The sequence below is a fragment of the Hyaena hyaena genome, unplaced genomic scaffold, assembly GCF_003009895.1.
Source record: "Hyaena hyaena isolate Hyena2069 unplaced genomic scaffold, ASM300989v1 scaffold_81, whole genome shotgun sequence".
Taxonomy (NCBI): Eukaryota; Metazoa; Chordata; class Mammalia; order Carnivora; family Hyaenidae; genus Hyaena; species Hyaena hyaena.
The window spans coordinates 197,135-214,907 of NW_024080714.1; the positions used below are offsets into that span (position 1 = coordinate 197,135).

At 49.7% G+C, this 17,773-nt stretch overlaps 1 protein-coding gene across 7 annotated transcripts in view; it reads right to left on the minus strand.

Moving 5' to 3' along the window:
- Positions 1-12,882: 12,882 nt before the first annotated feature.
- Positions 12,883-17,773, minus strand: part of ARID1B (AT-rich interaction domain 1B) — a 443,851-nt gene continuing 438,960 nt past the window's right edge. For all 7 annotated transcript variants that reach the window (XM_039234083.1, XM_039234081.1, XM_039234078.1 and 4 more), the window contains 2 exons: positions 17,593-17,723; positions 12,883-15,489 (listed from right to left, as the gene is read on the minus strand). In XM_039234083.1, coding sequence (XP_039090014.1) covers positions 13,753-15,489; positions 17,593-17,723 — 1,868 coding nt within the window. In that variant the 3' untranslated portion in view covers positions 12,883-13,752. The remainder of the gene's footprint in view (positions 15,490-17,592; positions 17,724-17,773) is intronic.

A 17,773-nucleotide genomic window follows, 5' to 3' on the forward strand; every position in this document is an offset into this window, starting at 1 on the left:
GGCCTGAGGTGGGGGACACCTGGCAGGCAGAACGGGCACAGGGCCCGAGGGCCGAGCTACCCTCACGCCCCGCTCCCTCCGCGCAGGGGTGGGGTGGGGTGGGCTTCTGAGCTCCGGGCTCACCGCTAGCAGGGGCTCGTGGACACCCCTGCTTCGCTGGGGTGGCTGCAGGCTCGCGAGTACGAATACGGGGCCGCTGTCTCTCCAGCACAGGGGCTGCACAGGCCCCCCTCCGCGAGGCCGTGGGGCCCCCCTGGGTCCAAGCGGGAGCTGCCCACCACTGTGGCCTCGCTCCGGACCGTCCCCCACCTTCTCCCGTGGGAGTCCCCCGCTCCCACAGCCCGTCTATGCTTCGTCTACCCTCGTAGCCGCCGTGTCCGCAGTCTGGACCCGAGAACCATCCTCCCCGAGCAGCCAGAGGCCGCTCACTTCCAGGGACCGGAAGGAGCGTCCTTAGTTCCGGCCACAGAACAGACGGCCACACGATGCCACTGAGGAAAGAAGAAATAGTGGTTTTTTTTGGTCTCTGTAATAGTAAATAACAAACGAGCAATAAGGGAATGAGAAAACATACTTACAGCTATGAACTAGGGTTTTCTCACTCACAGAACTCCGTTCCTTTTGGCAACAACTTCCCTGGAGGCCCTTCGTGTTTCCCCCGGGATGGCCCTGATCTTCCGGGGCCCGAGCACACGCCCCTGCCGGGCCCTGCGCGGACCGGTCCCAGCTCCCGCGCTCGGGCCCGGCTCTGCGGCCAGGGTGTCCCGCTCAGCACGGTGCCTGCCTCTCCTTCGGCGCCGAGGGAAGGAGAGAAAGGGCCGTGCGCCCTGGCAGCAGGAGGCAGCACCTGAGAGCGAGGAGGCCCAGGGCTTCAGGAAGGGCCTCGCCTCCAGCTGTGAGGGGCAACGCCGGGGCCAGGTCTGAAACCCGTCCCGATGCGCAACTGTCTGAAGCCACAGACGGGAGAATAAGTCGTGTCGTGTGAGAGAGGCTGCAATGGACCGCGAGTGAGTTTCGAACACGAAGCCTCCACACCCTGAAACCCTGTGAGCACGCAGAAGCGCACGTGACCGAGGGGCTGAGGGCGGTAAGCACCCAGAAACACACGTGACGGGGAGGGGCTGAGGGCGGTGAGCATGCACAGGTACACGTGGTGGGGAGGGGCTGAGGGCCATGAGCACGCAGAGGTACACGTGACCGGGAGGGGCTGAGGGCGGTGAGCACGCAGAGGTACACGTGACGGGCAGGGGCTGAGGGCGGTAAGCGAGCCCAAGCGCACGTGATGGAGAGGGGATGAATGGAAAACGGAGGAGGACCGCCATCAACGAACGAGCTGGAAAGGTAGTTTTACTTTCAGAGTTGTGAAGCAGATAGGACTGGCAAGACACGCGGAAAAGACAGCCGCCAGCATGGCTGTGGGGACCCCAAACTGGGACAGGCCTGGGACTGAGGTGGGAGGTTTCCCTGTGGGAGGAATTTAGTCATTTTTAAGAGCGAGTGGCTGCCATTTAAAGTTGCCAGTAGATCTTGTGGAGGAGGAGGGCCCAGTTCCCTGGTGATGGGGACAGCAGGGGACAGCCCTTTTTTGTTGGGCAGAAATAGGTTCAAGGGCAAGGTGAGCCACCAACCCAGGTGGCCTGGAACATGGAGTTGCTAGTGCTAACATGGGGGAGTCTGGGTAAGGTGGGACTAGTTGGCCACCCTCTTTGGAGGGAAGGTCAAAGGGGACCCTGACAGAGCCAGACTCATGCCCTGGCACCCTGAGCTTGAGGGCTGTGGCCAGTGGGCCCTAGGGCACTGGGACCAGCGCTGTGGGGGGCCCATGGGTTTCCTATTACTGATAGGCCTCTAATGGCTTGAAGTGGTCTGTGAGGAAGGACCTGGGGGCCACTTGGGGAGGGAGGGAAGAGTCACACTCACACCCTGGGCAGGGGAGTCACAGGGGCCTGGGGAGAAAATTGCATCTTGAAGAGAACCGTCTGAAATTTTTACAATATTGTTTTCAGAAATAGATCACTCATCACCCACTGTTTCTTAGCTCCCCAGAAGCAGTGAACAGTGTGCAGGACAGTGCAGAAAGCCAAACTCATACCCTGAGAAATTCTCTGGGCACTCAGAAGGAGGTGTAGAGTGACACTGAGAATGACGAGGGAGATGAGGAAAAAGGCAAGAAGACAGAGGGGCCGCCAGGGCTGTCTGTGCAACAGGGATTCTGGAAAGAAATAATGGAGCAGGGAAGAAACAAGAGAAACGATCAAATACAGAAATTATATAACGCGAATTCCTTGACAACAGTGTAATGAAACCAGAGGTCAAGAGCAAAGGGAAGAAGGGGTGGGGGGGTTAAAAAAATGAAACCACTTTGAAACTAAAAGAGTCCCTCAAACCACCTGCGGGTAGAGGGTAGAAGGAACAGAGTGTCGCCAATGCGAGTCTTTAAGGAGCAGCAACCATGACCACACAGCCATCAGGGCTGCAGATACGTTCTGGTGAGAAAACTGATCACCTGAATATGGTTCGCAAAATTAAACAGAGATGAAAATAAGTATTTCAATGAACAAGTTGGAAAATAAGAACACAACGAACTGGAGAGAGGGGATGGAAGGACAGGCTGGGAAATCACCACTGAGCAGTGAGCAGAGCGAAGGATCCTGGAAGTCGGCCAGGAGGAGGCAAGCAGGGCGCACCTGGACGGCTGAGCTCAGGCCCCGAAGACGGCAAGGCTGGGAGCTGTAGGCCAGGAGGCCTGACAGGGGAAGGTGGTGAGCGCTCAGGAAAGGGCCTTGCTGGCCGGCAAGAGGAGCTGGCAAGAGACGGGAGAGCTGAGTGGGCCCTGGTTGAATGGGCACTCACACCAGGGCCATCTTTGGGCATCGGGGAGGAACATCGAAAGAGGCAGGCAGTTTCCAGCTTCGCATGAAGTCTCGGTGAGGCAGACCTGGGCCACTGGGCTCTGAGTGAAGGGCCGTGTGGGCCGTGATGGCTGTGGCGTTCTTTCTGGCCTGGTGCAGAGGGGACCCCAGAGGCCACGGGCCCCCAGCACCCCTGTCTTGGCCTTTTTGTGGATTGTCCATAGGCCATTCATGAGCCCCCTCTCCCCAGTGTGGCTGCGGCACGTGGAGGAAGTGAGGGGCACTGCGGACCCAGGTGCTCACCTTGGGCTGTTCTGAGAGCTTGGAAGGGCTGGTCTTGAGGTGCTCGTAGCCAGAAGAGACTTCCAGAGAAATATGGGGCCACCAGAAGGACGTAGACAGTCCAGAGGGGATGTGTGCTCTTCTCGCTCACTTTGGGACTCCAGCCTCGGGAGCCCATTGGTGAAGAGATGGCCACCTGCCAATGCAGCTTGAGACGCAGTCATCTCCAGGATCCTGAGTAGGAGGTGCCGGCACCGCAGGCCACGGTGGATCTGCCTGAGCCCCAAGGTCGAGGGGCACCCCCTGACCTAAGACATGTGGCAGAGCCCTGTGGTTTAAGGTCTGATTTCCATCTGCAAGTTGGACACCCTAACAGAGAGAACCCCATTCTTCTCCCGATAGCCAGGGCGCCCCGAGACCCTGGTGCACGCCTCCCTCTCCCACTCAAAGCCCCCGCTGGCTCCCCACCCTCACCGGTTCATGGCAGCCAACGTCACGGCCCAGAAGGCAGACACACACGTGCCACCAGAGAATAACTCCCACAGTGAAAACACTGAATATTGGCAAATGTCGTTTCCCCTGTCCACTGATTTTTGGAGCGAAGCAGAATGACGTTTGCCTAGAGAAGAGGCAATGGGCCAGACAGCTCGTGAGCCGCGCGGGCCCGGAACCCGCAAGCTGAGATCTGGCCCAAAGGTGTCTTACGAGGGGCTGGCGTCTGGGGGGGGGGGGGGCGTCTTTCGTGGCAGGTCTGCAGGTGGGGAAGCTCGCCGCGCCCCTGCGGTGAGACTGCCCCCTCTGCATCCCTGACCTCCTCCTCGCCAGCCTGGACTTGAGGTGGTCTCCTCCTGACAGGCCTGCTGCCAGTGGGGACAGCGACTGTCCTCCCTCACCGCAGGCCTCTCAGCCTCTGGATGCTGCTCCCCTCTGGTCGCGGAGCCGTTCCCTTCCATGCTCTGGCTGTGAACGCTGGCCAAGCCCTCAGGGATCCTTCTCTCAGGGATCCTGTTAACCTCAGACACCTCAGTCTTCACTCCAGCCCAGGCCCCCGGAGCCCTGTTCTCCCCACCACTAACCAGCTGCCCCTGCGTGTCCCACAAGCACCACAAACTCAAAAAGCCCGAGTTCGTCTCCTTTAGCAGCTGTGGTAACAAAGTACCTCAAACTTAGTACTTCAAACAACACAGACGCACCATCTGACAGTCCTGTGGGCTGGAAGGCGACATTTCTGGGGCTGAAATCCAGGTGTCCCTGGGCCACGCTCCCTTCTGAAGGCTCTGGGGATAGTGTCCTGGCCTTTCCAGATTCTGGGGGCTGCCCACACCCCAGGGCTCACGGCCCCTTCCTCCACCTTCAAGGCCAGCACCCCAGCACCTCCTCTACCACCCTCTGTGGCACCCCTTCAAGTCCCCCTTTGCTCCCCTCTTCTGCTTTTACAGACCTGTGTGCTTTCTTCGGACGACCCGGGACTGTCTCCTTACCCCTGGGGGAGCTGGTAACAGCCTTCATTCCTCTGTGCCTGCACCACAGTAGCCCCTGGGGTGCACACACTGCTCTGCAACCAGATGGTGTACCCGAGGCTCAGAGCCGGCCCCCCAGGCCTGCGCCTTCCTCATCACCTCCTCCACGGCCGGCTGGCCGGCGAGCACACCCCGGGGTGGCCCACGCCGTCCGCCATTCCCTTCCAGCTCCTCCGTCTGCACAGTCACTAGGTCCCACATCCCCAGCAACCCAGGGTCTGTCCCCTGTTCAGAAGGCTGCTCACCCTTCTTGAGCCGACGCTTGACTGCGCCCACTTGACCCTCGCACCCCGTCCCTGGATACTGCGAATGCTTCATGGTTTTCTGCCGCTGCTTTCACTCCTCGGTTCCCATCTAGTTATAACCAGACCCTCACAGCCGCTCAGGCCTTCGGGTAACCCAGTGCGGCCGGCTTCCCCGGGGCTGCAGCGCTCCTGTGCTCTTGTCCTTGCTCGACTCCCAGCCTCCTCTCGGCACCCTCCCCCCAGCTCCTCCTGCGGACGGCTTCAAACCCTGCAACCGAACAATTCTGGATTTCTTTTAGGTCCCAGAATGCCCAGAGCTTTCACACTTCTCTCTTGTACGGTGAGCACTATGCCTGGGAAAGAATGACTTCTTTCCTTACTTCCATTCCACCTCATGCAGCTTCCTACAGGAAGCCTTACCAGATTGCCCCCTCCAGCCTCGGCTGGGTTCTTCTCTTGTATCCTCTGTAACAGGAGTCAGATGGGTCCTTACCTGCTGACAGTATGTGCCCCCAGCTAGGCACATGATGCCGCTCAGTATGTTTTGGAAGCGAGACTGCCACTGTTTATTAAATGCCTATAGTACGGCAGACAGTGAGCTCAGGTTGTGACCACTCTGTTGTGCTCATGGGAATGACAAAGACAAGGCGTGAAGGGGTGCAAACTAGGGGCTGTGGTGCCTAGACTGGGTCATGAGAGAACACCAGGACCCTCCTCCCCTCAAAAGCTGGGTCATGCCCACCCTAGTGCCCCTGCAGGGGTGAGAGGGTCTGAAGCTCTCTGTTCTAGATGTGAGCAGAAGCAGGGGCTCGTCAGCTGTGCGTCAGGACTGCAGGCATCTGCCATCAGTGCTCCACCTCAGTGTTCCCCACGTGCTTTTGAGAAAATAGAAACCAACAGACTTCTCACCCCCACCTCCATAAGAGAAGCCAGACAGGAGGCTTTGAGGAGTGTTCTCCAAAAATGTAAGTTCAGTACCCCAGACGAGCACGAGACTGTGAAAACGATTTGCAGGCACTTGCAAATCGCACCATTTAACAACGGTCCTTGAAGACAGATTCTGGGTGGATGGGAAGAGATGCCAGTTCATATCAAGGTTTGATTGCTCAGTGCACTGAGCCCCCAAACTAATATCAAATTTAATTTTTGATAACAAGGCCCCGCAAGATAAAATTCCACTAATTAACAAAACCCGACTTTTTTTCCCTAGTTGTATCCCAATCTACTATGACCCACCAAAGCAGACATCAAATGTTAAATGGGGGGAGAGGGGCCCGCACATGAAAAGTTGGCTGAGAGAGGCTTTCACTTGAAGATCCCTTTGGAATGGAAACTCATCTCGATAAATCACGATGGCTTCTCGCCATCAGGAGTCTTCTCCCTTCAGATCTCATGGCCAAGAGAAGCACTGGCCATATGTTCACGCCGTTTGGTAAAAAATACACGAACCCACAAAACAAGCATTGCGCTTATGGGTAATTTTTTTTTCATGCTGAAAGTGTATTCATTTTCAATGCGTAGAAGATCTCATGTCATTTTCCCACGGGCACAAAGAGCCTCTTGTATTAGACCAGCATTTTTAAAGCTACCATCCAAATGCCTGTAGCTAGCGGCCTCCCCATATGCCCCTTTTCACTTTTCATTCCTCAGGTGTCTTCCAAGTCACAATGGGTGAGTGAAAAGGGAAATAGGAAAGGTAAGAAAATATTATGAAATTAAAGTCCAAAATGTTGTCTGATGGGGGTCCAAATGACACCAAAGGGGGTCATTTGTTAGGCAGGATATTCACCAAGCCAGTGAAGCTTCCAAGAGCACCTAAGATAATGGGGCTGAAGGTCATTGCCAACTGCTACTGGACAGTCTGATTCCCTGGATGACTAGGAATTTCAATTTTAAAAGCTAGCGGGGGGGGGGGGGGTTGGTTAATTCCAGTTTCTCATCAAGGACCGTCTATGAAAGCCCACGGGCCTGATGGTATTTTTTGAAGGAATTTAAGTTCCAGTGCAAGTTTTGTGGTGTATTGGAAGGCCCAGAAGGGCAGGGAATCTGTCTGACACCTCCTGGGAATCTTAGTCTTTGGTAGAGTATCTGGTGTCCAGTAGAGATGTAATCATGAATTCACACAGCCCTTGGGCCTGTGATGGGGAGGGAGGCCCAAGAAAGGCTTGGAGGACGGAAACCAGCAACATGGGCTGGAATGGGTGACGTTACATCAGTGTCTCAACACGAAACCCACAGATGGAGCTCCCCAGGATTATGGAGGTGGCAGTAGGGAGACACTCTTGGAAGAACCTGTCATGTGACAGAGCACTGCCCAGACTCTCCAGACTTTGTTTTAAATTTGCCCTTCTGTTCCTTTCCGTAGAGGAGCATATGACATTACGCCTTGATGATGAGCTTTTACAAAAGACCCCCCTCCCCCCCTGCAATCTGTGGCCAACACACACCATGGTTTCTGTCTTAAAAGTCCCTGGACCCTCTGGATTTTATGTAGAGCTGAGAACATTTCTTAGGCAAAACACACATTCTTGGAAAGGGAAGCTCTCAGTTTGGGTCCAGCTACTTTGCGTGTCAACCTATGCTTCTGTTTCTGGAGAATGGATGTTATGATGTTCTATACCAAGACTTCTGCAAAGACAACTAATAGCCATGAAATTCTTTCAAGTGCAAAAAAGCCCACATCCAAATGTGAAATAATCACCACTTACCAGGAAGCGGTGTTATAAATGCTGCCGGTTTTTGCCGAAGAGACTGCTTTTGTTTGGACAAGGATATCTTCAGGGGGCTGAATCCAAGCTTAGGTTCCTTAAGTCTCTGGAAAAATCTAGTGTGTAGAACATACAGGTCCTGGGCCATCAAAATAACAAATTTATGCAGAAGATCAAAGCTCAAGGTTCTTTTATTTACCTGACCTTAAGCTCACACGGAAATGAGGAGCATCCTGAATTCCTTTTCGGTGGCCCACAGAAACATGGCCCAGCTCCAGCTAAGTGTGAAGACTAGAGCTCCTTTTCTCCAGGAAAGTGCTCTGCTCTGTGGCCCAGATGAAAAGGAACAGCAAAGGAAAACACTGTGGTCAGCCACCTGCTGGAGCTGACCTCTGGACGATGTTACTGGCCACTGTGTTATTTTAGGAGGGCAGGAGAGGGCAAGTCTTTGCATGACTGTAGTCCAGATATGCGCTCCCAGGCCTGCCAACTTAAAGGCGAGGTCTTCCACCCTCTCTGGAAGTCCACCTCCCAAAACTGACTTTCATTGGAGAAATCAAGCACAGTCACCTGCACACGAGCCACAGGCAGTCAGTGGACTAAGCCTTTATGGCTTTTACTAGAGAACCAAAACCTAAAGTTGCATAAACTGTGTGGCTGGTTGTGACAATGGGAAGATATTCTCTTAGGCGACATTTTAAACTTGCACGAACATGCTTTAGGGAGCCCACCCCAGGAAGAAGGGTGTGTGTGTGTGTGTGTGTGTGTGTGTGTGTGTGTGTGTTTTCAGGGTGCATACAGTGACCACACGGGATATCAGGTCTTTACATAATGATCTTATTTAATCCTCACCAGTCCTGAGGTAGGCATTATCCCCACTGTACGAGTAAGGAAATGGAGGCTCAAAGAATTTAAGTACCTTGCTTAAGGTCACAGAGACAGCAAGAGATTTCATGAGATCTCCTCCAATGGGGGCATCTCAATTTCAGTGCAAGGAATAACGCACTATGGACCAGCTGGGTACACGAAGGTTAAGAAGGGAGGCAGGATCTTCGGGTAACGTGTGGTCTACCAAAGCTCTATAGGACGTTTAGAGGGAAAAAAATGGTTTCAAGGTTAATTAAGTCAGGAAATGCTTGGGAGAAACAGGTTTTCTTCCCCCTCCCCCCCCCCCGAAATTTCTGTCTTTAAAATGATAACATGGATTACAGATGGCCAAGAGGAGAATATGTAAGGAGTTTTGGGTTTGTTTTTGCTTTTGCTTTGAGATCTCTTCTATTTCATGGCATATGCTTTGAAAAAGCTGGGGTAAAACTTCAAGTCCCTGAAATCAGACTCAGGAAGAACACATTTGATGGTCTTACCCCAGCTTCCCCTCAGGGTATCATATGGTTAAATCCCAATGTGAATTAACTTGGTAATTTCTGGCATTTTCGAGACTTGGAGCATCATCAAACGAAAGCAGGACTGGAAAATGGGATGGAAGCATGAGGCATGGCACGGGAGATGGGTTTTAAGAACAGACAAAGCCTTGAGGGGCACCTGGGTGGCTCAGTGGGTGAAGTATCTGATTTGATCTCAGTTCAGGTCACAATCTCACTGTTGGTGAGGTTGAGCCCCACGTTGGGCTCTGTGCTGATAGCACTGAGCCTGCTTGGGATTCTTTCTCTCCTTCATTCTGGAGCCCCCTGCCCCTGCCCATGTTTTCTCTCTTTCTCGAAACAAACAAACTTAAAAAAAAAAAAAAGAAGGCACTGGGGGTGCTTGGGTGGTTCAGTTGGTGTAAGCGTCCAACTTGGGTCAGGTCATGATCTCAAGGTTCATGAGTTTGAGCCCCACATCGGGCTCTGTGCTGACAGCTCAGAGCCTGGAGCCTGCTTCCGATTCTGTGTCTCCCTCTCTTTCTGCCCCTTCCCTGCTCACACTCTGTCTCTCTCTCTAAAAAATAAAATAAAACATTAGAATAAAAAGGCCTTGGGGCGCCTGGGTGGCTCAGTCGGTTAAGCGTCCGACTTCGACTCAGGTCATGATCTCTCGGTTCATGGATTTGAGCCCCACGTTGGGCTCTGTGCCGACAGCCAGCTCAGAGCCTGGAGCCTGTTTCAAATTCTCTGTCTCCCTCTCTCTCGCTGACACTCCCCTGCTAATGCTGTCTCTCTCTTTCTCAGAAGTAAATAAAACATTAAATTAAAAAAAAAAAAAAGGCCTTGAATAAGGTCTTCTTGTATAGTCTCAGCCACTTCCTAAATTCCCAAGGGCCCATCAAGCAGCCTGGCATCTCTGGGTCCCAGGCTACCGTTGTGTGGTCGCCTCCACTGCAGAAGGCACATGTGCCCTCACGAGAGCGTGAGCGGGGAAAGGAACCAGAGGCTCCGGAGTCACATTCTAGAGCCGGAAGGGGCTGCAGAGACCGTATTTCCCTAGCACCTGCAGGTCAGGCTGTCGCTGAGCCTTGACTCGAATTTGTTGATTTTTCAGTCCAGACCTCTTCTCCACACCCTGACGTGCTACAGCTAGCGGCTTTATGTTGTAGCCAACGAAAACGCGCTCAGTGTCGTCAGTGCGTAAGCACGGTGTTTGGAAGACCGTCTCGGAACCTGTCTGACCCGCGAGACGATAACGTGACGGAAGCAGGGTCTTCGCTCGGGAGTGACCCCTCAGAGGGTGGAGCTGGGCTCACAGCGTGTGCTCGACACATCTCTGCTGAGTTAATGCAGTGAGACATCTTAGTAGGTTATAACTATAGCCAGAAAGATTTCTTGGCATTTTTGAAAGCTCGTCTGACTAGGAAGTTCTCTGCGGTGCCACGGAGGCCAGGCCTCCAGCTCTCCAGACAAAGAAGTGAACCCAGCAAGAAGAAAATGGGTTGTTTGGATTGCTATTTTTGGCTCATTTAGAATACCTTCTCTGTTTCCTTGCAGGTAAACACATCATAGCAATTGGTACAGGGGGGTTGACAGGAAATGAAAGATTTTCAACAGTTTGTAAATGGACGGGTTTCAGGGCAACGGCCATATTCCTTCCACTGAAAGAGGTAGTTAACAGCTGACACTGTATCATCTGACTGCTCACATCCCCCTTGAAAAAAATCATTTTCTATCCTAATTTTTCAAAAACAGCGTAACTAGTTTCTGAATAGGCCACATTCGCCAATAAAAACGGATTCTCTGTCATTCTCGACCTCAAACAAAACATCTGAATAGTCATTTCTGAGCCCCTGCCACCCAATATCTCTTACGTGACATTAAAAAAATGCACTCAAATATCAACAGATTCAACTTTATAGCACCATTCCAAAATACTAAACTTTCTTTGCACCTTTATTTTTATCTTTTTTTTTTTTTGTACACATTTAAAGTACGGGCATCCTGTAAATTTTTGAAAAGCCTCATAGAAAAAAAAAACCAACTAATTTTTAGGACAAAGCAATAACTCAGTTTGTAGGCGGGATGATCTCAGGCAGGTTGTAAGTTCTTCATGGGCTTCTGCAGTCTTGATTCTGGGGTGAGAATGTAGAAAGGATGCTAACGTCTTCCTGGATTATTCTAGAGGTTACGTTGCATATCGGTATGTAAAAACTTGTTGCTCAATGGTCAGACTCTACGTACTGATTACAACTCAAACCATGAAAACAACAGTCTCTTGTAATGATTTTACGCTTTCGGTTGACAAAAGAATTGGGATGGTGGATGACTTCAGAGTCTGTGCACACCTTGTATTCGGACTCGGTAAGAGGGCAATTAGACTCCTATCGAGTTCCCTCTTACAAATCTTCGGTATTTGAAGCTCAGAGCGCTAAAATCTGTTCTTAGCAAGCAGATGTACTTAAAGTAGAATTATAAATGGGTGTTTAATTCAACATATATTTGGCTGCATTGTTAAGTACGAAGATTGTGTGACTAAGTAATGTGGGGGCTGACAGAGGAGGACACTGCTCGCAGAAAAATCTGTTTCTCGTGACACTAGAGTCACGTTTCACACGCTGGTCGTGGCTGTGTGCTCTTGTCTAAGTCTTCCATGTGCAACCCCGGAAAACAGGTCTGGCGAAAGGACTTGGGGTTTCTGTGTTGTGACTGGGAGGGTGGTGAAGAGGTAGACTCAGAAGGGTGTCCACTAACAGCTGAATTCTGCAGCAAGTTTCAAAGAAATCGATCGTTATACAGTTAACAGTCAAGGACCCGGGAAGAGAGAAAGTTTAAATTAGAAGTGACTAGTATTAAAAAGCTACTGTGCACCAGGTAGGAAGGAATATGAGAATATTAATATGCCCTGAAATAGAAATAATCACTTTGCACTATGTACACGACATACAATATAACATATTCTTTTTTAACATTGCACAATATAAATATTATACACGGTGGAGTAAACTAAATGCAAAATACCTCTGAGGCACACAGAAGAAACGTGGACTAGATTGAACTCTGATTCAAATCAAGACGGGGTTAGTGAAAGGCAGAGTTCCATCGTCAGGCCAGTGAGCTTTCGGGCCGGCAGCCACCTCCCATATATACTGAAGATTCTCGGACCTCGACGTCATTAGGAGTTGATTGCTTCAAACAAAGACTAATTAGCTAAATAATTTGAGAAAATCAAAGTGTTGCTCCCCACTCTGAAGCAGGTAATCCCTACAGGTCCCTCCCGACCTCGGGGTTTCATGATGAAGACCAGGTCAGTACACGGCTGTATTTCCCCTATTTCTTGTGGATAACTCGGTTACTAGGAAACCACTGTAAGGAAACTAGAACAGTATTCAAGAACACCCATCACAGTGCTTAACAAGATTTAATGTACATTTATTCTTAACATGTGGAACATATAAAGATTTTATACTGAATAAATGATATTCATTAAGCCAGAGGAAAAGGAGGAATTTACATCAAGTTTTTTTCTTTTTTTTTTTTAAACTACATTATCTTGAGATACAAATGTGGATTCTCGTCACTGAAAAATCTTTGAAGTTGTGTTCCTTCCTTTTAGTTGTGTTTTTTTGTCTGTACTGGTAACCATTTTCTAAATCAATCCGTATGCAACCATTTCCACACCTTGATTCATGAAGCAAATTGTGATCAGCTGCTCTCCCGAAATAGAGCATGACTTTATACATACAGAAACTTGTACATTACCCTCTTTTTTTTTTGTTTTTTGTTTTTTTGTTTGTTTTTGTTTTTTGTATTTTTTGTATTTTTTTTTTTTTGGAGATATGGCCCTAATGAAAAAAAAAAAAAAAAAAAAAAAAAAAAAAAAAAAAAAAAAAAAAAAAAAAAAAAAAAAAAAAAAAAAAAAAAGAAAGAAAAAAGAAAGAAAAAATGAGGGTATGTTTAATGTACAACTTCTATATACATCACAGCCCATAGGCAGTAAAAAAAAAATATTTAAAAAATGATTAAAGGAATTGTGAAGAACTGTCATGTGGAAGGTCCAACGACAGACGGCAGACATGACGGTAGTGGTGAGGAAGCAATTTCCGTTGATCGTTGTCAGGTATGTATTTTCAATCTTAACTTCAAAACACATTGTTTTTGCTCCTAGCCTAATGGAACCATTTTCCTGTGGAGAAACCAGTATCATTTCATAGTTTGACTACTGACTGACACACCTCCTTGAGCCCCTATTCCTACATCTCTAGAAGTTTCTATTGCACAGAGCTTTGGGCGATGGGATACAGTTTTGTTTTGTTTTTTTTTTTTCATTATCTGAAGAATAACATGCCTAGGAAGTTGATCATTTTTCACCTTTATGTCTTAGTGTGGTGAAATTTTCCCATCTTAGCATCTTTTGCCACAATTTTTTTTCGTTAAAGTCAATTTGCTTCCCAAAAAATGCAATACAACATGGAAAAGAACATTAAAAAGAAAATCTGTGAAAAACAACAAGTGACCTTTGAATGCACTAGACAGCAACTTTGGTTAAAAAAAAAAAAAAAACCCAAAAGGATGTACTTATACACACAGACAGCAAATATTAATTTCATAACTGTTCGAATTAATTATTTCTTTAATTCCCAATTGGTAAATAGTGAATGGGGCAGAGGAGCAAAGATTTTTCTTTTCCTTCTTCCTACGCTGGATAAACAAGAACAGAAAACAGCCAGTTATACGGGAGCCTCTAGTCTTCACTCACACATGCTGCCTTCTCACTGATGTCATAACTGCCCAATCTGAAACAGTACATCACAGATGACAGACGCAACCAGAGAGTTCAGGACGGCTGATATCGAGATATCCAGCAATCGACCCTCGTGCAGAAGGAATTCCGAGCGGTTCTCGTCCACCCTGGCCATGGCCAGCAGAGCCTTGGCCGCCCGGCACATCATGTCCACGCTAGGTGGTTCTAGAGGCGGCGGCTGCATGTGCATGAGGTTATGCTGGCTCTGCTGATACTGGGCCATGGTGACCCCGTCCTCTAGGAAGCTTATCAAGTTTCCGATGCTTCCTTTCTGCACAGCTATTGCCCTTGCTGCCAGTGCGTCCCCTTGGGCAAGGTTCGATAAGAGCGCCATGGACATTTCTCGACAGACTGGGTTTTTGCGATCCCCAACGTACCTAACTAACGTAGCATAGAATTTCTCCTGGCGACTAAATGGAGGCGTGGCCAAGATCAGGTCCACATTGTTGTCCTGGATGCTGAGTTTGCAGAGGGTCTCCAGCACAAGTCTCTGAGGCGACAGGACAGAGTTGGGTCCCACGGTTGGAAAGGGGTCTTGTGCCTCTGCCGACGGGCACACCATCCAGTGCAGCAAGCCGTCCAGAATCGGCAGGCAGATGCTCTCTGTGTACGCAGACAAGTCTAGCTGCCCGGAAATGTTGGCCAACGTGACCAACGTGTTGTCCCTTAAGACCTCCAGGCAGTCCCACCACCACTCATCCTTGCTGCAGGCCACCCCTTTGTCCTCGTCTTCCTCTTTCTCGTAGGTCTGCGGTGCTCGCTTCCTCTCTGGATGCTCGTGGTGAAGGAGAATCAGCTTCCCCAGGATCAGCACCAAGCCTGGATGTTTGGACATTTCGGCGTCATTGCCAGGCACAAAAGACAAGCTACGGACAATATTTGACACACAGATGCAGCGCTTAGCCAGAGAGTCCTGCCAGTGCGCGATGGTGCAGAGAGGGGTCTCATCTCGGCTCCTGGGCTCGTCCTCCAGCAGCTTGATGTTCCGGTGACTTTTGGCTTGATGTATCCCAAAGGGAAACTTCCCGCTCTCGGCCTGGGTACCGGGGTTTGCGTCTTCGGGCAGCGCCCCTGGCCGAGCAGACAGAACATCATCGATGGTGGCGATGATGCTCTTCTCTTGCTGCTCGTCAGAATCGCCTTTTCCTTCCTGCTCTTTCTTCCTCCCTGTGGAGCTCAGAGCGGGGGGTGGACGCCTGCGAGGAGGAATTTCCATCTTGCTCTCAAAGTGAGTCTGGATGTGCTCGGTGGTGTCCCCCCCACCAAGCTGCCAGTGCAGAAGTCCACTGTTGAACTCCTGAACACGACCCAGCTTGTCGGATCGGTCGACCACGAACAGGTTGTTCTTCTTGACTATCTTTATCGGGAGCTTGTCGAACTTGCTAGCTTGCCTGGGCTTCTCCTTCAGATCGGCGGCGGCGCTGGGAGAGGCCGGAGTAGGGCTGCTCTTCTCCCCGCTCTCCGTCGTCCCGTCGTCGTCCTCCTCCTCCTCCTCGTCGTCGTCGTCCTCGTCGTCGTCGTCGTCCACACACTCGGTGCCCTCCTCCTCTTTCCCAGACTCGCCAGCCAACGCCTGGCCGTCGGCTCTCTTCCCCGCGTTGTGGTCAAGGGCTTTCTGGCCGGGGTCTCCCACCTCGTATTCCGTAAGAATTCCGAAAATGTCAATTAGGCATTTTCTAAAATACTCTACTAAAAGTTCGAGAAATCCGGACAGCTAGAGAGGCGGACAAGAACAAGAACGGGGACAGTGTCATTAGGGTTAGCAGCCCCAAGAGCTATCGGTACACCTGTAGGAGGACTTCCGCAGGTTTTACTTCCTTTTTGGCTGGGCCAAGAGAGAAGGCTACAGGTCAGTGGGAACCGCCTCCTGAATTTTACATGGTTAACTAAACCACGTGTTTTTTATTTGCTGCTTACTCTCCTACTCTATCCGTATGGAAACTTCCCTGTTATTTTCTTACCTTTAATAGTATCAGTGACAGAGTGCTTTGTGCTCTTTTACCCTTTCTTCTGCTTTAGGTACAGCGCACTCCGCATTACTAGAGTGGGAAGGTGGGTTTTAGAGACTCATTCACCCAAAGTGAGTCTGTTCTCTTCTGCTACTTATCTGAGACTTGCTTGCCTGGATTTTTATGGTTATTCTTCTTATGATTTTATGGTTATTTTTGCCTCAGGTGCCATAGGTTACTCTAATTTACATTCTCCATATATCTTTGGGAGAAGATAATTTCAGCCAACGCAGTAGCTCATAAACACAGAAAATTAAAAACAAATCAATTTGGTCCCTGATAAATGAATTAGAATGTTTCATTGAATGCAACTTTACATTTCAGTTATCACAACTCTCCCTGAAAGACAAAAGCAACTCTGAGAACCAAATTTGTTTCCTTTAAGCAAATGTCTGCATCAAGAGAATCAATGTGCTCCATGATTAGGACCTGACCAGCTCCCCGCCCCCAGCACCCGCACCACCGCATTCAGGGATGATAAAGGATAAATAAGGAAGGAAGGAGTCTTTAATGATAAGTGTTCTGGAAATCAACCATACTCTCATATCTTGCTATCAATTTCCTGCAAGTGGGGTTGAAACAATTATTAAGAAGAAAAGGGACAATTGGGGACCAACCACAAAGTACTCGCTTTTAGGGAATGGAGGCACACAATTTTCCAAGTGAAGGTTTGGGTGTTTATTCCCATCTCCACCAACTTAAAGTTAACTTCTTCCCAGGGCAGGGGAAGGGGCAAGTTACTAAAGCAATTCTGGTCACTAAAACCTGTGCTCAACAGTACATCACCTAACAGAAGGATGAAAGGCAATTACTCTAAGGGAGGCAGTATACATTTTTAAATATTTTCTGTTACAGTGGACTTCAAGTGATGTTTATAACCTTATTAATATACTTCCCATCGAGTGAAACATTGCCTTTCAGGGCCATCCTGAGGACTGAAACGTGAGAAGAAAGACCAAGTGGAAGATTCTGGTCCAACTTCAACAGAAGCAAGGTAATTAGATGTTTTGATTTTTTTCTCCCCCAAAGCAGAGAATTATTCATACACAATAAGAACTGCCTTTTCTCATTTTTGTTTGTGAAGTATTTCTTTAAAAGTCTGTAGTTCAGTTGACTCGGGCCTTTTTCCCTAACGCTCTGCTTCCCGTTTCTCTTCAGCAATTAACTCTGGAAGCCACACTTCAAGCCTAGCGCTGGACAAAGGGCAGCTTTAAGCTTATTAAAAGTAGTAGGCTTTTCAACGACTGCTTCAGAATAAGGCGGACAGAGGCAGAAAGGGACGATGTAGACCAGGAACCACGTTTGGCTGTGAGTTCACAACTATTTCAGCTGAATGATGGGTAGATGTGGGTTCATGAAACTGTTCTCTCTGCCTCTCTCTGGTACAGTTTCTATAACATTTCTTTTTAATTGAAAGAAAGGGATTATGTCTCCCTGGAAAGTAGGGTAGGTCCCGTGGCAAGTCCCTGCATACCCAGCCCTGACTCCAGTGTGGGCTTCGTGTCTGGATTACCCCCCACTGGCCTGCTGATACTTCTAGACAGCAATTACTTTTATGGTTATCTTTCCCCCTCACACACGTGCGCATGAGGGGACGGTTTTCTCATGAGAAGCACATGTACGGATGTGCTTATTATACTGGAGCCTACAGGAACTATTATTTCTGGACTCAGTGCTCAGATAGCTCTACATTTGTAACAGCCACGAGGGCGGCCCTGTGGCCTGTGGTGCCCATCACCTTGGGCACGCGTTCAAGCGCTGCGCGCTCCCAAACTTTCTTGTTCTACCCCGGCCCCTGGCTGGCATACCTGGGAGAGACTGAAGGTGGCGACAGTGCTGTCATCGTACAGGAGAATGTTAATAGTGTCCAGAGCCCACGTACTTTCAGCCAAAAGACCGGACTTGAGGGACATCATCACACGCCAGGCCTCAGGAGTAACTAAAACCAGCGGAAAGGACAAGGATGAAATGAATAGTAACTCTATGCAA